This window comes from Madurella fahalii (assembly GCF_045866475.1).
Source record: "Madurella fahalii IFM 68171 DNA, scaffold_6, whole genome shotgun sequence".
Lineage (NCBI taxonomy): Eukaryota > Fungi > Ascomycota > Sordariomycetes > Sordariales > Madurella > Madurella fahalii.
The window spans coordinates 1,482,713-1,507,558 of NW_027263976.1; the positions used below are offsets into that span (position 1 = coordinate 1,482,713).

Below are 24,846 nucleotides of genomic sequence, written 5' to 3' on the forward strand. Positions count from 1 at the left end.
ACGGCTAGCCTACCTCGACCGTGTCTTGCGCCGCCCTTTAATTTGGGAGTGGGAAGGGAACCGAGTTAAGATGGAGCATGCTTGGTTAAGACCCTCGAACATAGACACACAAAGCTGTCAACCCAAAAAGTCAATGCCAACGGGACTCTGCATTGCCTCTGCCACATCTACCAAAACCGGGGAGACCAGCGGGAGATCCCGGTTATCGCTTAGCGTTCGAGCCAGCTCGCCGGGCTCCTTCTCAGACATGGCGCTATGTGGGAACAGAGGGGATTCGGGATACCCAGTGGCAGGTGGGACGTGGTGATCTCCCGTCCAGGGGGTGCCGAGGCGCTTGGGCTCCTTGTTCCCACTAATCGGCCGAGCCAAAAACAGATATGTACGGAGGTATGTGTACAAATACCGTTCTACCTGGTCCTCTAGAGCGTGTACTTCAATCGGTCCAACTTCGCTTCGACGGGCTATTGCTATTAGGTTTGACCTTACAAAAGAGTTTGGGACGAGTCCAAGGAGAGCCCTGCGCGTTTTTCCTCAATTTCCAGACCTGGAGACATCAGACGAAGATTGACTTGGCGACTGAAACGCAACGCTGGCCCGGGATGAGGAGGGCGGCAACACTCGAGCGACGATGTTGGCGATGAATGAGCAATCGACGGTCGGTCACCCTACCGCCGCCGTAAGCTTTTCCAGATAAACTCGCCTTGAACGTCCAAAAATGAGTCCCGTTGACAGGACTGTGCTGGACGAAGCAGAAGCTTGGTCTCTCGGGTACTGCAACAGGTGGGGTGGGATCCTTCATCAGCGGTCTTCAGCTCCGTATGCATGGATCCGAAATCGAGGCGAGTATCCGTAACTCGTTGCGGTCATCAAGCCCACACCTCTCAATCGCCTGCCGATCGCCGAGTCCCGGCCGATGCCCCGACGGCACGGGAACATGCCACTAACGGAGCCTGCACGACGGCTTGCAGCCCGTGGATTCGACTCCCGGGTTTGTGCTGTACTGTACCCTCGCGCCGGATGCGCAGCAATGCCGATGCTCAGAGCGTCCGTCAGGGACAGGGTCGGAGCTCAAAAAGGCCGGCCCAATGCGCGGTGCGCGTGGTAGCCAAGTAGTCTGCTGCCTTTCCATGTGTGCCAAGCTGTAGTAATAATAAAGCTGTAAACCGACGACGGCTTTCCAGTGCCCGCATTGAAACACCGGATTACGTAGTTATCTATGTAACAGGCAACAATCGCACGCTGCTGTCTGGGTCTTGAGGCAACAAATGAAGTCATCGTCTGCGACTATCTGTGCTCCGCGAAACGGGAGAACAATTGGCTGCCGTGGCAGTGTGGCAAGCGCCCAAAGGTTAACCGAAGCCCGGGCCACCTCCGGGGTTTGCCCAAGGCAAGTTCCGTGGGGTGCTGTGGGCCGGCCCGAAACTTTACCCAAATCAATTTTCTGCTCAGTGGGCGACTCTCGCGACTCCAAGGAAGCCACCCAACAACTAGCTGTTCCTTCCCCTCCACCCCGTACGCGGAAATCGACGACGCAAGTTATAACGTCGTCTTTCAAGCGATCATCTCTTTCCCCCGAACTGTTACCCATTCCCCCCAGCTTGCCGGCTGTGCGTCTTGCGCCCTCCGTCGACCGTGATCTGGCCCGCTCGTTCCAGACTGTGCGCGGTGCTTTTCTACCCTAACTCAGCACCAACGCCTCGGAACCGTACGCTTCTCCTAGTCCATAGAAAACTGCGGCTCGCTGAGTTGGTACTGAACTTGCTTTTGTCTTCCTAGCCCCATAAAATACCCTTCCTCTGCCCGTTCCGTCTCGGCGACGCACCCTCTCCACGCGCGCCGAGTTTTGGCAACAGCTCCTCGAACAACCGCCATCTCCTCCACCACCACAACTTTAGGCGATCATGGCGACAAACGGTAATGTTAATCACCTCGAGTATGCCGCCCCGGCCCAGACATCAGAGGCCCCGGCCAATGCGGACACCTCGACGAGCAATCTCCCCAAGGACGAGGTCGGCTGGTACTTCGTCGAGCAGTACTACACAACTCTGAGCAAGTCGCCTGAGAGGCTGCATGTGAGTCCGGCACACAGAAGAAATTGCCCGTAATTGAATAGAACTGACCGCCTGGATAGCTATTCTACAGCAAGAAGTCCCAGTTCGTGTCTGGTCCCGAGGCTGAGATTGTCCCTGTTTCCGTTGGTAGACAGGTTAGTCGTGGCATCTCCCGATATACCTGCAACTGTCTGTACTGACTTCCCCCCCCCCCCTAAGGCCATCCAAGAGCGCATCAAGGAGATGGATTTCCAGGACTGCAAAGTCCGCATCTCCAATGTCGACTCTCAAGGCTCTGAAAAAAACATCGTCATCCAAGTGATTGGCGAGATCGCGAACAAGGGTGACGAACCCAAGAAGTTTGTCCAGACATTCGTGCTCGCGGAACAACCCTCCGGCTATTTTGTCCTCAACGATATCCTGAGGTACATCGACGAAGATCAGGAAGAGGCGGTCGAGGGTGCTGCCGAGCCCGCCGCCCCTGTCGAATCTTCCGCCGTGGTGGAGACTGAAGCCAAGCCCGAGGTTCTTGCTGTTGAGGAAGCCGTCTCTGAGAAGGAGTCTGCCGAGTTGGATAGCGTCGCCGTTACGCAGAAGCTGGAGGAGGTTGCTGTCGAGCCCCCTGCCGCCTCCGCCGCCTCCGCCGCCCCCGTTGAAGCTGAGCCTGCCGCCGAGCCCGCTACTGAGGTTGAGGAACCGGCAGCTACGGAGCCGGAGCAGGAGCAGCCGCAGCCGCAGCCGCAGCCGCAGACGCAGACGCAGCGTGATGTAGAGAAGACGGTCGAAGAGATTGCCCAGGAAGAGGTCAAGAAGCCTGAGGAACCCAAGGACCCTAACCCCACTCCCGCCGTCACTCAAACCACCGCCCGTGTTGCGACCCCCCCTCCGGTTCAGCCCGAGAAGCCTAAGGAGCCCCCGAAGCCAATGTCTTGGGCAAGTCGGGTGGCCGCAGCTGCCGGTGCACCCCGGCCGGTCGTCCCCATTCCCAAGGCCGCCACCCCCCCCGCTGCCGCTCAGCCACGTGCCCCTGTCCCTGCGGCTACCCAGCAAGCTGCACCTCCCGCACAGCAGCCCGAAAACGCCACTGCTGCCGCCCCGGCTGCCGCCCCCACGAAGGACCAAGGCAGTGAGTGGCAGACCGCCGAAACCAAGCGGCAGAGTCGTGCGCAAGCCGCGTCGGCGGCGCCGCCCGAGAAGGAGGGCACCATGGCCTACATCAAGTACGTCACGGACAAGGTGAAGGATGATGAACTAAAGGCCACGCTCTCAGCCTTTGGCGAGCTGGCCTATTTCGACATCAACCGTCAAAAGGTATGAGATCCAAGACGCAAATCCCAGGTTGCCTCGCTAACCCCCTCAGAACTGTGCGTTCGTCGAATTCAAGACCCAGGCTGGATACAACGCCGCTGTTGCCGCCAACCCGCACACCGTGAACGGCGAGAACATCCTGGTGGAACAGCGCCGGCCAAAGGCCAACGCATACGGGGGTACCAACTACAACGCGTCGCGGGGGGGCGCCGGCGGACGCAGCAGCCGCGGTGGGTATGAGCCTAGCCGTTCGGGTAGCCAAGGTGGCCGCGGTGGTTTTACCGGCCAATCTAGGGGACGTGGCGGGGCCCCCCGCGGACGGGGGGCTGCTCAGGCCGGTACTGCCTAGTTGGCAGCCAAGTGGTAAGGTCTGAACTGTCGCTCTACACCGCACGCAAAGGGGCCGAGCCGGCTACCGTGGTGAGTGGGACTGCCTTCCAGACATTTCAAATTATTCATCTTGACATCACGGCTGGGAGGTTTGAGCGGTGGAAGGGCATTCACGAGTGCATCACGGAGTAACGGGGGTATGATGAGTTAGGAAAGGAAAAACTGGCCAAGAACTATGGATGTTTTTCTGTTTTCAATGATGAGAGGAGATGCTGTCCACGAAATGGGCATGGTTGTGCGATTGTTTTGCTGCTGGATGCGAGAGTCTTTCATGTACTTGCTTGTTTCAACGCAGCTACCTCGACCCTCTCCCAAACCCCCAAAAGCCGTTGCTCTTTTCTGTCATTATCTTTATAAAGACGGGATTCGGGGGGCGGGGGTTCGGTAGCCTGTACATCAACCCATGAAGCGGAGGGAGAGAAGTACACCACGGCTCACGACGAACGGGAAGCGGGAAATGAGGTATGCTTGATCCCACCGGTCACTGGATGGGGGTAACCCTACACAAAAGCCTCCCTGCACTTTGGCTGTACAATACGGGGACGTGGCACGAACAGATTTGTTGGACGGACAGACGGGCAAAACCAGTCATACAGACAGTCAGACAGATAGCACTCGCTACGGTTAGACATGATGTGTAATGGTATATACATTTTGATATCACGCAACCAGGCATCGTCTGCTGGCGGTCCAGGTGACTGATGACGGACTGGTTATTCTTACGTCCCTCCCTATCTGCCTGCCTGCCTGCCTGCCTGCCTGTTTGAGAATCCCTTCGGTGCCCGCAACCATGGCTCAGCAGGTCGTACCGCAGACACATAAGACAACTTGAGCACGCACGCACGCGCCCACTCACGCAGATGGAAGGCGCTTATCGGGTAGATGGGTAGTCTAGAGAAGAGATCTCTTCCGGCCGTCTTGCCTATCGTCTCTCGCGAGAGGTTGGGTGTCAGGATAACACCGTGACGATATTGGTACACTCCAACGCTGGGTATCACGTTGTAAAAAAGAAAGAATTCTCTTTTCTTTGTATACAGTACAGGTCACCGCACCCATCTTAGCTACCTTTGATAACGTCTATCTTTGTGTCTCGGGTACGTGGACCTCGGGACGTTCTTAACTTCCAAGAAGAGAAGGCACGATGGGGGGATGGTGGAGCGAGTTATTTGTTTCAGGGTGGATCGTCCACTTGGACTGGGATGGTCAGTGGTCACTGTGTGCTCTGAGAGCATCGTTCGTCGGCTCACCCGGGGATGAATCGGGACACTGCCGGTTGGGCACGGATGTTATGCGTACCCCGGGGGGGAAGACATGTGACGACCTACACGATTAGCGTACTGCCCTGATGATTGTTTCTGTGACCGGCAAGTGGCTACATAGGACGGGGCCTGATGAGGCGCATCGTGGCCGTCACATCAGTGGTCGTCTCCCTGGTTGGCCCCGCGCGATCGCCAACTTCCCGGCCTCAACCCTTGCGCTCCACCGTATCAGATGCTGCCCCAGAATGCCCAGAATGCCCAGCCATGCTTCGACGCTTGGAAGCGAACCCCATCACTTGTGGTGGTCACTATGTACTGTGTGTTGAACCACTTGTGTTCGATAATGCTTCTCACGTGGCAGATTCGATTATTGGTTCCCGGCGGCGCCACCAAGGAGAGGTGGGCGATCGCCGGTTGTCCATGGGCCCGAGCCGACGCAGTGTACGTCGAAACTCCGGCCCCGGCTCTTCATGACGCCACCGGAGGCTGGGAGCGGATAGCACGACTAGTGTCGTAAGCTCGAGATGCTCGGAGCGCAACTTGTCCCGGCCTCGGACTGGGCTGGCGGAATGGCTACCTCGGATATAACGGTGGGTTTGGATTAACTGTCGAGCTCTATGGCTATGGATTGTCAGACAAAATGCTGAGTCCGCGAGCCATCGTCTCTCTCCCGGACGGTTCTGTGTTTTGTTGGTCGGATTCCACAAGCCCCAGCAGCACCTCTCCACCGGTGCCCTATAATGCAAAGAATGGGAATTATAAGAAAATTCATGCGAGCGGCGCACTGGCTGGGCCTCGTCGCCTTCCTTGTCTGGCGACGATCACCCACTTTCAAAAACGCTTCAGCCAGTTGGCACTCGGCTCACAGAAGGAAAAGGCAAGCGTGAGATTCATCCCGGGCGCGCCGATGATCGCGTCGACCTGGCGAGTCTGCTCCCACCTTCCCGAACCGAACATGGCACTATGACGGAAAAACGATGGTCTGGCCCACTTGGGTCCCCACCAACCGTTCAGCCTCGAGGGAGATGACGGCGCCGGTGCCGAGAAGGGAAGAAATGGAAAGTCGAAGGAATGGTTGGATCGGAAAATCAGAAAAAAAAGAGAGATGCGGAAGCCAGACGTCCCGTCCGAGCACGTCGTTCCATTGGACCTGCGGGTTTGCCTTCAGCTGCGATCCCATCCCAAGTTACCTGCCCAGTTCAGCTCGCTGAGCCGGCTCGTTCTCTCTCGTGGTTTCTGCCGCCGTGCGGCAAGACCCAACACTGTAACATTTTACCTGCCTTCTAGAAAAAGGCACGGGTAGGACAATAAGAGTTGCTGGGTTGCGGCACAGGTCCCAGCCCGACGGCGGCGCGAATGTTTGGCACAGATGACACAGTCGGGATTTGAGAACGGGGGGGGGTGGGGGGAGGGGGGGAGCGATGGGTGACTTTTATTTTGGAGCCGCTTGCGACGGTCGCTCGTGTACTGTACTACAATGATACGGTGCTTGTGTGTAGGGTATTGTACTGTCCGCTAATTATTATCGTTGGCGAACACCGGCACAGCCAAACCCCCCAAGAGGTTCGCCTCAACCACCTACCTGGAACAGCCTAGCCCAGCACGCGCGGAAGGACTGCGAGGCCGCTGATGCGCCCCCTCATTGGCCGCCACGACCCCAGCGCGCCCATCGGCCGACAGGGTGGGGGCCCGGTTGGGACGGGAGAACCCAGTCGATGGGAGGGAAGGGCAGATCGTTTTGGGAAGTATCAGACACACTCTGATGAGGCGCGGTGGGTCCCAGAAGAGGATCGAGCCACATGGTTGCTCGCAATATATGCCATACAGGAGGGCCCGCAGCCGAGAGGCGCCGTTCGAAATGAAATCTTTATGGGCGAGAAGGGCTCGCAATTGCTGGCTGGCGGTGCAACATCCAGTCGGGTAAAAAGAGAGACGAACTGCCGCCGACGAAAGCGGTCCCGCCGTTGCCGACAGGTTGCGCCGTGTTCCGTGCTCCGTGTTCCGTGCTAGGCAGGGCACCAGCAGGGCACCAGGGCGCCTAGGCTGCGCTAACCTGGCTGTAAATTAACGGGCGCCGTGGGGAGATGCATACACAAGTAGTACTGTACTTCGCATTCACACACTCCGTAGTAGGTACGGGGAGGTATCCAAGCGAAAACAGCACCTTGGCAGTTGGCACGGGCGCTCCAGGGATCTGGGTGCCTTTCAAGCCCAGCGCTGACGGGCTGGGGACCCCAGAGTGGCTTTCAGCCCCTCAACTGTCGCCAAGGAGTCATTCATAATTGGCACCACTGCCGCTTTCCACTCACGCCGTCCCCTTCTTCATCGTCGTCGCCTTCTTTCCCCCCTCGGGACAGTCAGCCAGTCTGGGTACCTTGCAGACTACGCCGCCGCGTTGCCTGCCCACTTTCCGCTCTATTCATAGCGTCAGCTCGTCGCGTTCCGCTCGTTACATAACACCTCTTGTTACGCTTTTTGCATTCCCTCTTGCGGCCGTCGGCCCTGGAACCCGAACCCGAACCCCAGGGTGCTCGGGAGCTGTTTGTGTGGCTTCTGCATAACACAGCGCACGCACTACACATTCCAGCCCTTGACCTCTTTGCAGAGACGTTTCCCCCTTTTACAGCCATTTCCCCTGCTCCCAGCGACCTTGGTATTTTTTATATGATAAGCTCTGCCGCCTTGGCAATCTCTGCCGCTGCTTTGCCTTTTGCGGACTTGGCTCGCATGGTGAGGTGAGAGCTGAAGGGACGGAAATCACCGTCAGGCGCCGGTTTTGTCTCGGGCCTTTCTTGTGGCGTGGAAGCCACCTCGCAAAGCCAGGTGGTATCCCTCCGTTCCCTCTTGCCGAGCGTCGTGGGCGGGGGAGGAGGATTCTACTGGAAGGTGCGCCGAGGCCGGGCATGTCATGCTGGAGGAAAACACACCAAGGACGGGTGATATCACGACTCACGACCACAGCAACAGCAATACACTTAGAAGGAGTGGGGGAGGGGGAGGGGAGACGGAACCGGCCTGGTCGCTGTCGCCAACGACGCCGCCGCGGCCGTAGGCGCAGCAGCAGCCTCAACTCCTGACCAAGAGAAGGCATCCATCCCATGGAGCCGAGGCCCAGCGATGCCTTCTCCCAGCACAGCGTCGGCAACGATGCGCCGCCGGGGCGCCCGCGCCGCATGTCGATGGAAGAGGACATGTTCTATCGGGAACTCATGACGTCGCGGCCCGCCCAGCCGCCAAGCTACGAGTCTTCGGTGAGGGCGGCGCAGAGGAGGGCACTCGCTGCTGCTGGGGAGGCATCGTCTAGAAGCGCTCCCAGCGACGTACTGCCGCAGTATTCGTGCGACATCCACCTGGAGGGTGTCTTCATGCGCAAGATGGAAATCGAGGAGACGACGAAGCGCGCCGAGTACCGCGACTGGAGGATGGTGTACGTCGAGCTGCGCGGCACCGTCCTGAACATCTACTCGGTCAAGAAGGAGAGGGGGTGGTGGTCGACAAAACACGATGGGCCCGACATCTCGCCAGATAAGCCGCCATGGGTGAAGAAGTCGACGCTCGAGAGGAGCTACAGTCTGCTGCATGCGGATGCGGGAATTGCCGCTGACTACAGAAAGTGCGTCTCAACCATGCAGAGCGAAAGGGGCCAAGAACCCCCTGGAAATCTGAAGACTGAAAGCTGACCAGACTAGGCGGCGGTACGTCATCCGCATGAGGGTAGAAACGGACCAGTTCCTGTTATCGTGCGTCGAGCTGGGGACGTTTGTCACTTGGTTGGACGGGATATCCGCTGCCATCAATGTGTCCGCACCGCTCGACGAGCGCGAATTTCCCAGAGACTACAGCATACCGCGCGTCCAGAGGATACGATGGCTACGAGGGCAACGACCGCAACCCGAAGACAGCATTGGCTTCTCTAGGTTAACCGAGCAGCGGAGACGGAATTCACAAGACGATGAAGACGATGAAGACGATGATGACGACGAACCGCCGGATCCCGGCGGTGGCTATGCGGGGGAGGAAGAAGGAAACCCCGGCTATGGCCCGCGCACCGACCATCCCATCGTGGGGAGACTATCGACAACGTCATATCCCAACGAGAATATCGACCCCGACACGGGCAAGTGGGCACCGCAGCACCATTGGACAACGACGCACGACCAACTGTATGCCCGGCTCTGCTACGCCGTGCTGCTGTTCAAGAGCCCACGCAAAAGCAACTACGTGGTTGCGAGAGGTATTCGGTGGTATGTGGACTGGAAGACGGGGCGGATGGTCCGGGTGCTTCCGCCAGCATACGGCGAGGTGGACGTCGTGGGCCCGTGGCAGGTCATTATGCCGGAGAACAGGCTTATATAAGGGCCGATGAACGTTCTGGGATTGTTGTTCAGCATTATCGCGTTGCATTCTGGATTCGCAAGAGAGCGACCAGCGCCGGATTATACTTGAATTTCTTTTCTTATACCCATCAGTAGGGCGGCGTTATCGGGAACGGCCGGCAACTGGAAGACACAACTGGCTAACTCATTTCTTTTTTGTTTGCATTGCGCCTTTGGCATGGCATCTAAGTCGAGAGGGATGTGGGTGGAAGTGGCGGGCGGGCTGGCAGCATTACCAAATACCACGTTTTCTTTACCGGAGCGCAAACGGAACCTCGGATTCAGGAGCTCGCACGACCTTTGTTATGGCCAGAGCGAGCAGTATATATATATGACATAGCTTTGTATATGTGAAGATGCAAATGGTAATTGAGTACCCGGCTTGGATTTGGTCTCGTTGCGCCCCTTTGTTGTGCACGGTCCCTGTTACGCCAAACGCCGTCCCTTGCGGCCGCATGTCTTCAAATACGCCCGTAACGCCAATACCTTGGCCCCGTCATGAGCGGGCACCACATCACCTCACGTCCATCCCAGCTCTCGCCCTCTCAACCTCTCCCTCAGCCGCCCTTGTCTCCTCCGCCAGCTCCTCCATCACCTCCCCCAACAAACCGTTCGCCCCGTCCATGTCCGAGAGCACCTTCTCCACGCCCCTCAGCAGCGCCTCCATCTCAGCCCGCTGGGCCTGGATCTCCTCGAAGAGACGCACGTTCGCTGCCTGCATGTTTTGCAGCTTCGCATTGAGCTGCGACTGCTGCGATGTGAGGTGCGGTCGGAGGTGGGCGTTGAGGATCGTTTCTGCGGGGAGTGTGTGCGGGCTAAGATCGTTAGTCGGCGCGAGGGACGCACCATGGCAATTCGGTGTAGAACTTACGCGACGGGCACCTCTCGTGTATCCCCCGCCTCCCTCCGCCGCCTCGCGGCATCGGCGACTAGCTCCTCCAGCTCGTTCAGCCGGGCGACGACCTGCCGGTTGGCCAGGATCGTTTCAAATTCTTTCTTTATACGAGGGTATAGTCAGCATGACTTGGCCTCTGTGCTTGCTCTGGTTCCAATTTTCACTGCCCTCCTTCCCACCCAGCTCTTCTCCACTCTCCTTTTAGAATCTCTCCTACTTCCCTTACTAGCCTGAAGCCTTACTACCCTGTAAGTCGCACATCCTGCTTCGACCTCCTTTCCCCCCTCTCCCCCTTTTATAAAAAAATAAAAGAAAAAAAATAACGAGAAGTAAAGAGAGAAAAGAAATGAAAAAAAAAAAAAAAAAAAAAAAAAAAAAGAACAAAGGCGAGAAAAAAAAAAAAGAAAGAAAGAAACGAAGACAAGAGAATAAAAACCTACATTCCACAGACCCCCTAACCTCTCCACCATCTGCCGCTGCACAAACTCGAGCGTCCCCGGCGCCTTCGCCCGGATGGTCGGGAAGCAGGCGCCAAAGTTATCAGCGTCGATCTTGTCGAGCGTGCGCCGCACGACCGACTCGAAGAGCTGCTGCAGCCGGGTCGCGCGGGGGCCGGGGGTTATGCTTATAGTCGCGGGGCCCGCGTCGGGCGGGCCGGTGATATGTTGTTGTTGCTGTTCTCCTCCTCCTCCTCCACCTTCTTCTTCTTCTCTATCGTCTCTTTCTTCTGGTGGCTGATCCATCTCTGCATCCGCGTCTGTGGGACGTTCGGGTTGTGCTGGTGGTTGTGGTTGTGATGCTGCGGTCGAGGTGGTGGCGGTGGTGGTGGGGGGTTCCGTGTCTGCTTGGTGCATTTCCACGTCGTCTTGATCTTGGTTGTCCCGAGGAGGTTGGTTTCGCTGCTGGTGGGCAGTACTAGGAGGACGATCCCGCCGTGTTGACATGCCGACTTGATACAAATTAAGGATGCCGGAGTGCGTGTGAAACGGGTCGGGGGTTGTTGCGGCAAAGTCAATATTGACAAGGGACGGGGTGGTTGTCGCGTCACGCTCCTAGAACTTGAAGTTGCGGCGCGACAGGCCAAGCCAAGGCCCGGTAAGTGGCGGCGGGGGTGCAACAGAAAACGCGGGGCACAGCTGCAGGAAGAGCTCTACGCCAGTTTCCCCTGCGCTGCGCTTGCAGGACCGCACGGCCCCTATAAGAACCAAGACTCGGGAGAGATTTGCGCGGTCGCGGGGTTTCGACGATCAGTGGGTATTAGAAACTATCATGACAATCTCAACTTCAGCCACTGAGCAGAGAGCTCTTCTTCCATTCGTCGCATCGCATCATACCACACATCCCCTCTGCAGAGGCCAATAAAAAATGCATGTACACAAAAATGTGGCCAGACATTTTTATCATCTCTGCACTCATGTCCTCGTGTCAATCCAGCAATAGGTGAAAATGTCCTCCCCCCGTTTATCCGAAACGCCACGCAAAACAAAATGCCCAGGGGAAAAAATCACGAGAAATCCACCGTCGTAGGCTGCCTAGTACTCCCTTCTCTCCGCTCCAACCTCCTCCTCCTTCTCCGATCCGCCGCCGGATCCGTAAGCGGCCCGCTCGTAAACGTCGCGTGGCTGCCGCCGGGGCTTGCAATCCCCGCCGGGCTTCCGAGGCTCGACACGGTTGCGCCCGCCGCAGGCACGGCTCCCGACGGCCCAGGCTGGCCCGAGTAGTACGCCGAATCCCGCCTCCTCGTACCCGCCGCAAACGCCGGGTTCGGCGGCGACAGTGGCGCAACCGTCTCATTCTCCGTCTCAGTCTGCTGCTCGGCCGCCGTTGCCGTTGCCGCCGCCGCCGCCCTCCGGTATCGCCGTCCCGTGGGCGTTGTCTCGCCCCCGGACACGCTGCTCACCGAATCCCCGCGCCTCCGCCGCTGCTGTTCGCGGCGCGCCTCTTCGTCGGTCAGCATGCGCAGCGTGATGTTGCGGTCCGGGTCGTCGTGCACCCTCACCCGCACGCTGACGGGCGCGGTTGAGGACGCCGCGTCTCGCGCCCGTTCGCCCCTCCGACGACGCTCCTCTTCCTCCTGCGCGGCGAGTGCGCTGGCGGTCGCGGCCGCGGCTGCCGCGGCGGCTTCGCCTTCTCGCTTCCGTCGCTGCTCGCTCGGTGAGTTGTAGCCGTCGTTATCCGAATCGTGGCGGAGGATGCCATGGGGGTCAGTCGGCATGGGCGGCATCGAGACGGGATCCGTCACGTCCTGCCGCGAATGCTGCGCTGAAGCGCGTCCGGTCTGGACGGGCACCGGGGGCGCACCTGGAACTGGGATAGGAGGGGGTGGATTGCGGCCACCCGGCGGCGCAGGATCATAGGGCGTGCTGCCGCGAGGCTCAATCGAGGACTCATCCGACAATATCGAAGTGGTTGTCATCGTGACGCCAGATGGAGGTGGTTGTGGGCGGTGAGGGCGCCGTCTCGAGTCACGTCGCGATGGACTGGGGTAGCCATCGCCAGTGTATCGTGAGGTCCGATTGCCTGCCAGGCGGTCTTCTTCCTCCTCCCTCCGCCTATCTTCCTCATCCCGCAGCCGTTCCTCCTCCCTCCTGTCTCTCTGGTCCTTGCCCATCTTGGCCAGGAACCCCAGCCCGATTCTGGCAAGGAAACCCCTCCCAGCGCCCCCACTCCTCCGTCGTTCAGACGCCCTCCTAGAAGGGCTGATGTACGAAGAGTAATCTGACAGGATGGTACTGTCCAGCCTGGAGGTCCCAGCATGTGAGCGCCGCGGAGTCATGGGTCTGGCCGGCGGCCTACCCCCGGCAGCGCCCGGGCGAGGTGCTGGGAGTATAGACGACTCATAATCATGGGGTGGTCTCCGGGTATCCTCAGTCGGTTCGGTGTATTCGCTTTCGGTGAACTCGCTCCTCGGCCCGTACCTGCGCACACGGCTCGGCGTGTCCGTTGCAACTGCTGAGTACTCATCGTCATGACGCCTGTCACCGCGGTTCATTATCTTGGAGACCAGGGCGCCAGCACCCAAGCCGGCTCCGGCTGCAAAAAGCTTGTTCATGAAACCGCCTCCTCCGCCTCCTGCTCCTCCTTCGCTAGCACGCCGGCGGTCTCTTGGTTTCTCATCATAGTAGCTGTCGGATGCGCGACGCGATGAGATAACGGTAGGTTGCCGTCCATAGTGGGACCGGTCCGTGGGGCTCGGGGTGCGACTCATGCCCCGTTCCGCGTCTCGGTTCTTCTTGCGACCCCGGAGTAATGCCAAGGCACCGGCACCGGCAGCGAGCGGACCCAACCACCCAAATCCGCGGCCCGACTTTGGCTCGGTCACCCTGCTGCTCTCGACACCGCTGTGGCTAACTCCATCCCTGACCCCATCCCTGACCCATTCCCGACGGCCGTAATCACGGTAGTCAAGAATAAAGTACAACAGCAAAAGAAAGCCCATCCAGACAGCGTAGAGAATGAAGAGGTGCCTGGGTGAGCCATACAGGGTGAGGCCGAGAGGAACCTGCACAATGCCAAGAACCGCGATGGCTCGACCAAACCAACGGTGGATATGCAGCCGAAACGAGTGGCGGCCTGCAAGCTTCCTGACGAGGCGGCCCCCTAATGCCTGAAGTAAAATCAGAACGTAGATGGCGACGCCGATTCCATGGTGCGGGTTCGTCAAGTTGCGGGGCGGACCGACGGCGAAGAAGCCGAGGATGAAGACGACGGTGCTGAGGCCAACGGCGAGGATCTGCAGGTAGGCATGATAACGGAGGGCGCTCCCTGGCTGGCGGGTGTAGTACCTCGCGAGTAGCACAGCGAGGGGCACGACGAAGAGGAATGTGATCGCGGCGAGCACGCCGTGACCGAGTATAAGCGAATGGTATTGCGTAAAGGTCGAGAAGCGGTTACCCATGCCTGTTGTGCTCGAGAGCTAGTTTAGTTGTGCGTCCTGCCATGGGGAGCCGTAGGGAGATGGCACATACCGTTGTACCTCATTGTCTCGAAATTCAGCCCTACAAGGTTGGGCAGGAGGAATGTGTTCTTGGTAAAGTCCCATGTCCCATCGCCGACTGTCAACGTGTCGGACGAGTACGAACTCGTCCCCGGCGGGGAGAGGGAGTCCCCGGACGCCATTGCGGCAATGCGCGGCGCCGCTTAGAGCCCAGATCGGGCCGATGATACAATCCGGAACGGTAGGCCGTAATTATGAAAATACTATGTAAGGAATAGCGGATTCAGGCGAGGTTCCTGGAATGTTGAGATCGGATTGCACGTGTGGGCTGCGTCGACAATTGGAACTGCTGATCTGGCGGTGGAAGGAAGGAATGGCGGGGCAACCCAGCGCAGCGGTTATTGGTGCACGCCGTGCTACGATGTCGTGCGCATTGATGGCGCCGCGGCGAGGTGTCTGTCTGTCTGGGGAGAAAAAAAAATAAAAGGGAGTGAATCGGGACAGTTTCGTCTTCTTCCTCCAACACCATCATGGCGTAGCAATCTTCCAAAAAGAACCATGGAAGACCTTGATGCTCAGCCTGCTCACAGGTGGTCGTTTGCCAACCCTAACAAACCGGTTGCCACGGAAGCGAGCTTGGGCCCCCCTGCCAACTACTGTACAGTACAACATTGTCTTCAGTGGGGCAATTGGGCTTGAACCTGTCCGACACTTCAGCTCCGCTTTTCTGGGGCGGCGGGCTTGGCATAGAGTCCCCACCTCAGCCCTAGCAGCTCCCGTCTCAATTCCAATCTCCAGATAAGCTTCCATCTTTCATCCGATGTCTTTTGACTGGCAGGATGGCTCAACCAGGAGCAAGATCGTAGTTCATGTCCCGTCCATGCCAAGCAGCATATTCCGCAATGATGTTTCTGTTGCCCAATGCTGGCAGATACGAAATACGGGGCATGCACCAACCGCAAAGCCCGCGACAAGCCACAACCAAAATATCCTTGTAGGTCAAGCCAATCCTGTCGCCGCCCGCACCCTTCCTCTAGCGGCTCATTGCCATACCAGAAGGCTCCCTAGCAGCCTTGTCGACAACGAGATGTTCTTTTCCCGGCGATCATGGTGGCGAGAGCCGGGGACGAGATCTGCCTCGTCTGACACTCCCGTTGAGCAACGGACCACCATCTGTATAAAGTCGTGCAGTGCTGCCAGCTTTCTCAACCTCGCTGGCGACTTGGACCCGATCCTCCAATCCCTTCCCGAGAATCCGCCCGCGACCTTTCACTGCCAACTACCGACAAACCCAAAGCAAACATGTCAGAGACCATCACCTCGGTCTCATCGCCCTCGCCGCCCACCACCTACGCAACCGTCTCCTTCCACAAGAGGGACATGATCCGCCTAATAAATTTCCCTGAAGACATCAGCCTCAGCCTGCAACCCGTGATCGTCGCCTCGTGGCCGCCAGGTCTGGAATCCAGCGGTCCCAGCGGCGAAGCCTACGAGTTCAAGGTCAAAGGCAAACCGTTTGGCCAGGTCGGCGGGGAGCAAGCCGTGGGCGGCATCCGGCTGCTACGCAACCTCTTCGCCTTCCTGCACGACCACGCCTGGGAGCTCGTCACGCCTTTGATGTGCAGCCGCCGCTACACGGCCAAGGATACGCTCATCTTCCGGCAGCTTTCTCCTCCCCCCGTGCCGCCGTCTCCGATGGAGTGGCTCGCCCTCGCGCCAATGCGGAGTGACAGGTTGCGGGTCATCTACGACGCGCCGGACGTCAAGCTGTTCGGCGTCGATCCCGACCACGATTACCTGGGGGTCTTGATCACGAGCATCAAGCGGACCTTGGAGGGCGGCGACTGGTTTGACAAAGGCGATTGGAGCCATGACTCGTTTGAGTTCAAACTCAAGGGGCGGCCGTGGCTGTCGCGCGGCGAGGCGAGCAACAAGACCAGGATCTTGCTGCTGCGTCTGCTCGAGACCATGGAAGGGCATGGTTGGAAGTTGCACACTGCGGTTCTTCAGCGCGCCGGCACCGATGATATTCGTATAACGGATACGTGGTATTTTGTGCGCGAGAGGAAAAACGGCCGCAAAGGTTTAAAGGTCGCATGAGATGCGTCTGCGGCAGTCTGTCAGAGATAGGTTTCGCTCGGGGGCTATGAAAGTGTGGTAGTGGGGCCCCAGGGGGGGAGGGGTGTTGCATGCGATTCACGCATAGGCAGGTACCTCACTTCAAGTTCCCTTGACTTCTATGCGTACAATAGCTCGGTCAAGACGGCAACTGTTGCCTTCGCACCTCGGCCAAGATGGCGACGGATGGAACTGGCGGCGGCGATCTCGGTGATAGGATTTCATTCGCTTCAAAGAAGAAGGAACATCTTGAATGATACCGCGGCGTGCTACGTTCCCTACCTTACTAGCCCAGGGCAGCTTAGGGAGGTACCTTACGCGCCAGGGGCTGGGTTTCGAGGGTTCGCTCACCTACGACTGCTGCACCTGTTGATGTTGGAAAGTGCAGAGGGGTGTTGTGACATTCGAAGACCCTCAAGCGGCACGGTTCAAGTTCCCCTTGGTGCTTTCTTCTTTCGAAGCGCTCTTGAGCGTCCTCTGCTTTGCTCTTGGCAGTTCCTCTCCTCAATGACAGCCCGCACCTTCCATGGTGTCTGGATGTAATTACCAGTTGCATATGAAGAAGGAACCCGACATCAGAATCACGAGCAAGTTCCCACCCGGAACTTGAATCTGCCAACTCCTCTCGCCAGTAAGAACCTTCCCAGCATCACAGCACGCGGATATTCGACCAACACACCCATTTGATAATTTTCAGAGGTTGCTATCATCACCGTCTCGTTTGCTATTGGTATTCTCCACCGTATTGGCAAGTACACCATTACATATTATCACGCCCTTTTCATTCCATTGCCTCCTTGGCACGCAGTCAACATGAAATTAATGCTCCTCTCGAACCTGTTGGCCGTCTACACATACTACAATGCCGTCCTGGCGGGGTCGACTCACAAGCAAACGGGCCCATTCTTCCTCCGAGTCAACGCTCCTAACAACGGCACGGTAGACGGCCAGTATCTCACCCCGCTCGTCGTGGACTCGGCGATTGTGGGCCTCCACTTTCGCCTATCGAGGCCATGCAAGGAGGAGTCGGCCTTCTTCTTCGACTTCACCGTCGCCGACGGAGTCGCATCCCAGACGGGCCTTCTCAGGCACTGGCCAAAGCTTCCCGACGCCATTTATGCCAGCCGGTTTTGGCAGACCATGGCTTTCGAGCAGCCCCCCGGATACAACCTGGCAGTGCCCAGATTTGTTGTGAGTTTCGTTCGTACCAGGCTTCCCGCATCTTTCACGCAGGGGCATCGTCTCCTGTTCCCCCTCACCCCTCCCTCTCCGTCCGTCAGCAGGCAGTCACCTAACAAGCTTGTTGTCTAGAAGGCTCCGTCGCCCAACATGGAGTATATCCCAATCGGGTGGGACAATGATACGCTCTACGTTGCGAGCCAGCCCGGCGAGCTGATAGCCAAGCCGAAGGGAAGTTGGCACGCGTGCAATCTCGTGTACTACAAGGACCGCCGTCTGCCCATTCCCTACCACGGCGTTGCGTGGGTCTACAACGACAAGCCAGTCGATCCGACCTGCACGCCGATTTCCATTCACATGGAGGATGCTCTGGGCTCCCACCAGGCATCGGGCATTCCTGTGATGCCCACGAGTCCTGCTGAAGATGCGGGAGGAGAGGATGAAAGTGAGAGAGATGAGACCGGGTGTGATGTTGACGATGATGAGAAGGACGGCGTTGATGATGATTGTGATGATGAGTATGAGGATGTAGGTAATGGAAGTGAAGCGGACGGCAATGACGCCGATTGTGGCGAGGACTGAGATGGAGTACCTATACTATATGCATTTTTAACAACAGAATGTCGGTTTCCGGGATTAGACCGGTTAGGGATGAGGAGTACGGCACGGTTCTGCTACAAGTTATAGAACGGTTATCCTGAGACGCAGTATCGCAACCCCCTTGTTGCTTTGTGTTCCTACAGCGGCATCGGCTCCGCCGGCCGTGACACGCCGGGAGACTCGGATGCTCCGCCGCTCCGCGGTTGCATGTACGACGACCCACCGGGGCTGAAAACGCGATATATGTGAGTATCGAGAAATCCCATTCCATATGGTAGGGCGAGCATTTGTTCCCAAAAAGAACAAAGAAAAACTCGACGTGCGAGAGCTAAAACCATGCGTTGGATTGAGGTATCACACGACTATGCTAGTATGATTACGAAGCATATGCCACCATTTAATAATATCAATGCACCAGACATACAGCTGAAAAAACGAGGGAAATATGGCCCATCTGGAGGTGCAACAGCTTCAATTGGTTACCATGACGTAGGGGTAAGGGGACATGGCTCATGAATGAGCATGTCATTGGATGTGGAGAGTGGTGTCAATGGTTGGGCGGTGAGGCATATGCGGTGGCCACGTTGTGCTTGTCCTTCCGCCAGCAGAAGGGGGGTTGGTTGGGGCCCAGATGATTCCAGAACTCGAGTCCTTTGAGCATTCTTCAGCTCCCTCGAGGCAGAAACATCATCCGAATCTCACAGCACCATGCGCTAGACGTCCTGGCGAAACCACGTTGCATGTCGGGCAATCGATGACACAGAGTAACTCGAGTATATTGAGCGGACCCCTGAGCCGGGGTCTTGACACGGTAGGATAGTGTCCCGTTGTACTGTAGTGCTGGATGTTGTGATATGTTGGACAAGATATCCGTGAGATTTGCCGTCGCCCATCACGCTTAGAGCTTGTGATGGCACCGCAAGACAAGTAGGCCTGGTACCAATCAACACTAGGCAATATAACTTTGTTATGCCTAAGTGCAGACCGCTTGTCATCGGTTATCGCAACTGAAGCCGCAATCGGCAGCTCTATATTGCTGCAGCGTCTGCCGGTCTTTCCGCTGCACAGTCTATCGCCACTAGCCGTGGATGGCGGGCTTTTTGCTTCCTTGAGCGCGTTCCCCCGAGCTGACATCGAGGAGGCCACACGGGAAGCCAGAGTGCTTTGCTACTAATAACTCGAAACAAAAGTATTCCGTAAGTATTACTCACGAGGCAGTCTTAGACTCCTTGTTGGACGAGGCGGGTTGCCTCCCGGTAGCTGCAGGCTCTCGCTCTACCGGCGTATATTCCCGGCATCGAGATGACCGTCTCAAATTCTATTTCACTGTCTGTCGAACAGGGGAAAAAAAGGGTCTCCCCGATTTCAACGCCGTAGCGACCGCGGCTGGCAATCCGCACTCGTTAGGATCGGAGCTGCTGCTGCGAGCAACAGGGAATCTCGCCGAGTTTCTCGAGGCAACCTACCACCGCAAGCCTCTACTGTAGGTTAGTAGTAGGTATGTACCAGCAGAGAAGGCAACCTACGAGCAGTAGGCTGGGAAGGAAACTGCCTCGCGGTTTGTCAGAAAATGCCCGTGGCGCCATGCAGCCGGCGATCGAAACTGCGCTAGCTGCTTTATCAGCATCTTGTCTACAGCCTTGCATATGACAAATACGACAGAGTTATTCTGGATGGACTCTTGTTCCCGCTTCCCTATCTCGCAGCCTCGCCGCGTGCTTCTTCGCTTAAGAGCTGTGTTGCTTCTTTCTTAACCGAGCCTGGTCCGCGCACCTTGAAAAGAGGATGCAACGCGCAAACATGAGGGGGAGTGGTCGCAGTGCAGCCGGGCAATGGGCAACGGGCAATGGGCCATTGAGGAGTGACAAGGCTCGGGCGATTCTGCCGGAGTATTATGTCGCACATATGCAAGTCCCGCATATGATGCTACCACTGGCAGACTCACCGGTGCAAAACCAAGGATCGAGCGGGGAAAGTGGCGATTGGGAAACCGAGACGACAGAGTGAAGCCGCATCGTGAGATGGCGTACGAGGTACAGCGTCGAGGTGTGGGAAGACAACAAAAGGAATGTAAGGTGTGGCTCGGCCCCCTCGGTCCAAGAACCCGGGCAGTGCTCTGCGATCTTGGGAATAATAATGAGGCTGCTGATCAGACCCTGCAGAGCAGACCTTAGCAGAGCTTCCAGTGGTGGTCAAGAGTGTGTCTTGAGCAAACGACAAAGCCGGCAATGGAAGTGGGACGGACATACCCTCAGCGAAGCTGCTGGAACATCAGGTAGATACTGTCTCGTACACCGCCCCCGTGATATCAAACTCAAAGAATCCGGGCCGCGGACGAAGAGAGCGACGCGGTGCGGCATAATTAGCCTCCCAAGAGATGCACCTTTCGATGATCCATTCAGCCATCTGGAACCGACAGCTTGCAGCGTCGCTCACACGGACAGTGGTATATCGTCCCAACAGCGAATAAGAGGCCTGGGCTATCGCCTTCGCTCTCACCAAAGTCATCACCCCATGAATGTCTGGTTCCGGCTGGTTGCATAACACGCAACCTAAGACTAGGATGGACCTTTTTTGCCTCACCGTTGCCCGGCCAGGCAGAGCCGCCACACAAGGCAACCTGTATCGGCCTGCTGGTCCGCCTGGGCTTGTTGTTTCCGTGGGCTTTCTTGCAGCCGCCCGGGATCGTCATCGCCGCAGCTCGCGCGTCCCGCGTTGTCTTAGCTGAGGCAACCAGCCACAGAAACCCGAATCTCTGGATCCCCCGATCCCGATTGTAGCGTGTACCGCAGGGAAGCCGCTGGCTTACATGGCACGAGCATGTCTGCGAAACCCACAGGGGCCGCACATATTATCAATTCTGCCGCGGTAGACGAAGCATGCAGGACGCTTGCCAATCCGCGACACGCATGTGTCTATTTTGTTGCCTTGCGGTGGCTTGCAGCTATATTGCAATCCCCCTCTATCTGCATCTCGAGTCTAGAAGATCGCTCGTACCACCCCTTGCACCGATCAGTGACGCATTCTACGCCTAGTCTGGCTTGTAACGGAGGGATACGCATCTCCCGAGGTCCTCTCCTGAGGTCAGCATGCGTAACCGAGGTGCGGTGTGGTCGTTTGACCAGCGGAAACGGGCGACTTTATAAAACACCGCGAAGTTGCCCAGCCTCTGTGGTGGTTAGATGCTCCGCATTTCTCGATCCGAAGGCTTCCCCGGATCGTCCCTGCTGCGCCCCGATTCTCCCCCGCGCCGTCCCTGGACTACCCAGGCCGCTCGGCGCTACCGTCTCGCAGCAGCTCGCGGACCCCACGACCCATATATATTCCGCCCACCCCCGAGCACATCTCCACGCCTACCACCTAGATCCCTGTAAAAGTGCCAGTCTCACTCCGCCTCCTGCTCTCCTTTCCAACGGGGCAGAAGAAAACCCGCGTCCACCTCGTCCACGAGGTGCATACAAGTCCCGAACTTGGCACTAGAACTCATCCCACCGCCCCTTTTGATAAGCCACCGAGATGGCGGACTATGCAAGCCATCCCAACGGTAACCGGGACCCCCAGTCGGCACCGCGAACCAGCACCGTCAATCCCCAGCGGCCCGGTGGGCAACAATACCAGCCCAGGCCTGCAGCGAGGGCAGCACCGCCACCGCCACAAACCTACCTACAACAACCGCAATATGCGGTCCCTTACGCACAGCATTATAACCCCTTCGTCAAGATCTTTGACCTCCGTGAGGCGCAGCCTTTAACAACTGAAGAAGCCCGCGAGATGCTCTCCGAGTATTATGTGTACCGCTTCACAAAGGCTGAAGACGGCGGCAGATACAGCAGCGATGGCGAGCCGCTAAAGCCGTCCTGGAAGAGGGTGGAGAAAATTACGGTTCCGGGCATCTCCAAGCAAGAAGCAGCCAGGACAATCCGTGAGCTCAACCGGGACACGATCCCAGTGGCTAAGAAAAAATCGTGTCTGAGCGACGACGAACAGCGGCAGATCGAGATTGTCTTGCTGGAGCTCCAAGGATTGGACGAACCCTCCTTCCAAACAACCCTGGTCCAGCTGGACTTTCAGGTGACGCCCAAGGTTACAGACAGATATAAGGAGAGGGACCGGGACCGGGAGAGAGGAAGGGGCCGGGAAAGAGAAAAGGAGAGAGATCGACGGAGTTCCAAGCATCACAGGGGGTTCCATATCTACTTTGGCGATGGAAGACCATCTTTGAGACGGCCTGCTTCAAAGGCTAGGGAGTCGAAGAAGCAGTATTCTACGGAGCGTGTCAGCATCACGGCGTACTACAAGCGGTCCCCCAGGCCCGATGCCGACCCCTTCGCCATCTTGCATTATCGGGATGCCCAGCGTGCGGCGGCGGCCCAGCGGGAGGCCGAGATCCGAAGGATGAATCAGGCGCAAGTTCATCAGGCCAGCCGGCCTGATGACGGAAACCATCCCCATCAGCCTGCACCCACCAACAACAAAACCCCCGCGTCTCCGGCAGCCCCAGCAAGGGCCCGCAGCCCGGCGGATGATGGTCACAGCAAAAGGGCCCAAGCCCAACCCAAAAAGACCACCGTCCAGCCGACCACCAAACGCCCTGCCACCGTCAAGGAGCACGAGCACTTGCCGCAAGGGCAGCCATGTCCGCCCGCTCACTACCGCGGGCCCCCAAGCACAGAGTCGTCGGTCGTCTCCGAGATGTTCTCTACCGGGGACAATACGTCCATCACATCACCCACGAGCGATTCGTGCTTTTCCGGGCCCGAGGCGTCCTTCGTGCGCCTCCCACCTAGAAAGCCTCAGGGCGGGGGCGGTGCCCACTTCATGGAAAGCCCCGTCCATTACGGCATCCCGCCCAACTTCTCCCCAGACCAGGGCGTCCACGGCCAACCCAAGCCACGGCCTCGCCTGCACCGACGTCGGCACTCCATCTCCCACCCCCGGCCCCTCGGCAGGAACCCCTCGGCACCAGGGGCTTTCTTCCCTACAGCCAACCCCGCCGCCACGACTCTGCCATATGACACAGTCCAACAGATGACCAACAACGCCTACACCAAAGGCCGCGAGGAAGCCACCCACATGGTGGAGCGCATGGCGAGCGCATGGATAGCAGCAACCGCCAACGCCACCGCCACCGCCGCCGCCGCCGCCGCCGCCGCAGCAACAACAACAACTACTCCTACTAGGCGCGAGCCGTCGCCACTACCGCCACTACCATCGCGGCCCCGTCCGCGCTACCCGTCCGCAACCGGGCGGGAACGGACCCCGCTGCGGAGCGGATTGCGGATCGGAAGGGGAGCCGACCCCCACGACCGGGACCGGGACTGGGACCGAGAGGATACGGGCACAGAAACAGAGCGCCCGTCCAACCGCCGTTACCGGTACGAGCGGCCGCACGTGGACGGCGTCGATGGGGGCGGGCTGAGGTTTGATCTCGGCCCTGAGGCCGACGACGACGACGACGATGACGAGTCGTGCTACGAGGAGCGTGGCTGGCGGGGGAGCGGGCGGTATACCTCTGTGCCGCGCGTGGAGAGGGAGTATGGGGTAGGACGGCCGAGGCGGAGGACGCGGGAGGAGGAGGAAGAGGAGGAGGAGGAGTACGGCGAGAGGTGGGCCAGGGAGGAGGAGGAGGACTACCTGCGGGGGAGGAGCCTCGGGATTGATCTTGACGTGGGCGTCACGGCGGCTGGGCCGTCACGTCCGTTTGCTCCGCGGCCTGGGCTGGGGGAAAGAACGAGTTATTATAGGACGCGGTATCACGGCTGAATGATTACGACTGAATGATGTGATGAGCAACGATTGTTTTATTTTATTTTTCTTATTCGCTTTTTTCCCCCTTTCGTTCTTTATTTTTTCATTTCTTTTATATTTCGGAGCGTCATAATGCCAAGTCAACGCAGGGTTTGCTTCGGAAAAGATATTTTGTATCTATATTCATTATTTAGCTCATTACACACACATTTTATTTTTGGTCCAAAGGGGGGGGGGGGGGGGGGGGGGGGGGAGGCGCTCGGTGGGACAGAAGAAATTGTTCATCTTCGTTGCCGTGTTATTGGAAAATGGTGTCTGGCGTTCGTTTGTAGGGTTGCGAGCCTGAGTCCTAATCTACCTTAATTGGAAAGCTGTTGAAGCACCCTCATGATCGCCGAGTTGTTCCCACCACGGAGTCGGTGTGTGCGATGCAACACCTCGAGGGCTCACCTCAAGACTTAGTTGGATGATGCCGGATGGACGGAGTTGTCCTACTAAGGACGATTAAGACGCGGATGATGCTAGAGTTCCAGCCACTCGAATGTTCGGCTTGGAGTTTATGTGGGGAAAACGGCGTAAATGTTTTGTTAGGGCAATTAAGGAATCTGCCTGCCATTAAGTTTTGAATGCCTTCCTGTTTGGGTATCAGGCAGCCTCTCATTGGTCCGTCCCGACGGCCCATTCTTAACCCCTTGCCCCTTCCCTGCCTTGAGCCCTGCCATTCCCATAATCCTCCATTCGAGGCACTATGACCAAACACAGACAAAGGCTTTTAAAAATTGGACAAGCTATCTGTAATCTGTTTCGCGTCCAGACATAGATGTTGGTGATGCCCTGGCTCGATTGGCTGTTGCTTGCTCCTCTGCCTGTCCGTTTGTTATTGCATCGTCTGACTTTCGATGTTGTTCTAACTTAGATTGACGCTTAGGCCTGATCCAATTGTGGGTAGAACACTTCTCCGTTCCGTTAGTCACAATAGTAATAC

General features: G+C 57.8%; 7 protein-coding genes across 7 annotated transcripts; 5 read left to right on the plus strand and 2 right to left on the minus strand.

Annotated features, from left to right (window-relative positions):
- Positions 1–1,901: 1,901 nt before the first annotated feature.
- On the plus strand, positions 1,902–3,708 carry MFIFM68171_10471 (uncharacterized protein; the record flags this gene model as incomplete). Its single annotated transcript, XM_071065890.1, has 4 exons — positions 1,902–2,072; positions 2,132–2,206; positions 2,271–3,362; positions 3,412–3,708. The coding sequence occupies 4 exons, from the start codon at positions 1,902–1,904 to the stop codon at positions 3,706–3,708; spliced, it is 1,635 nt and encodes a 544-aa protein (XP_070921991.1).
- Positions 3,709–8,106: 4,398 nt separating this feature from the next.
- Positions 8,107–9,364, plus strand: MFIFM68171_10472 (uncharacterized protein; the record flags this gene model as incomplete). The annotated part of the gene is made up of 2 exons (XM_071065891.1): positions 8,107–8,621; positions 8,698–9,364. 2 exons carry the CDS (start codon positions 8,107–8,109, stop codon positions 9,362–9,364), a joined length of 1,182 nt encoding a protein of 393 aa, XP_070921992.1.
- Positions 9,365–9,898: 534 nt separating this feature from the next.
- Positions 9,899–11,133, minus strand: MFIFM68171_10473 (uncharacterized protein; the record flags this gene model as incomplete). Its single annotated transcript, XM_071065892.1, has 3 exons — positions 9,899–10,199; positions 10,256–10,380; positions 10,720–11,133. 3 exons carry the CDS (start codon positions 11,131–11,133, stop codon positions 9,899–9,901), a joined length of 840 nt encoding a protein of 279 aa, XP_070921993.1.
- A 650-nt stretch (positions 11,134–11,783) lies between these two features.
- Positions 11,784–14,398, minus strand: MFIFM68171_10474 (uncharacterized protein; the record flags this gene model as incomplete). Its single annotated transcript, XM_071065893.1, has 2 exons — positions 11,784–14,179; positions 14,248–14,398. 2 exons carry the CDS (start codon positions 14,396–14,398, stop codon positions 11,784–11,786), a joined length of 2,547 nt encoding a protein of 848 aa, XP_070921994.1.
- Positions 14,399–15,518: 1,120 nt separating this feature from the next.
- MFIFM68171_10475 (uncharacterized protein) lies at positions 15,519–16,316 on the plus strand (the record flags this gene model as incomplete). The annotated part of the gene is made up of 1 exon (XM_071065894.1): positions 15,519–16,316. One exon carries the CDS (start codon positions 15,519–15,521, stop codon positions 16,314–16,316), a length of 798 nt encoding a protein of 265 aa, XP_070921995.1.
- Positions 16,317–17,147: 831 nt separating this feature from the next.
- MFIFM68171_10476 (uncharacterized protein) lies at positions 17,148–18,095 on the plus strand (the record flags this gene model as incomplete). The annotated part of the gene is made up of 2 exons (XM_071065895.1): positions 17,148–17,525; positions 17,646–18,095. 2 exons carry the CDS (start codon positions 17,148–17,150, stop codon positions 18,093–18,095), a joined length of 828 nt encoding a protein of 275 aa, XP_070921996.1.
- Positions 18,096–21,629: 3,534 nt separating this feature from the next.
- On the plus strand, positions 21,630–23,876 carry MFIFM68171_10477 (uncharacterized protein; the record flags this gene model as incomplete). The annotated part of the gene is made up of 1 exon (XM_071065896.1): positions 21,630–23,876. One exon carries the CDS (start codon positions 21,630–21,632, stop codon positions 23,874–23,876), a length of 2,247 nt encoding a protein of 748 aa, XP_070921997.1.
- Positions 23,877–24,846: the final 970 nt, after the last annotated feature.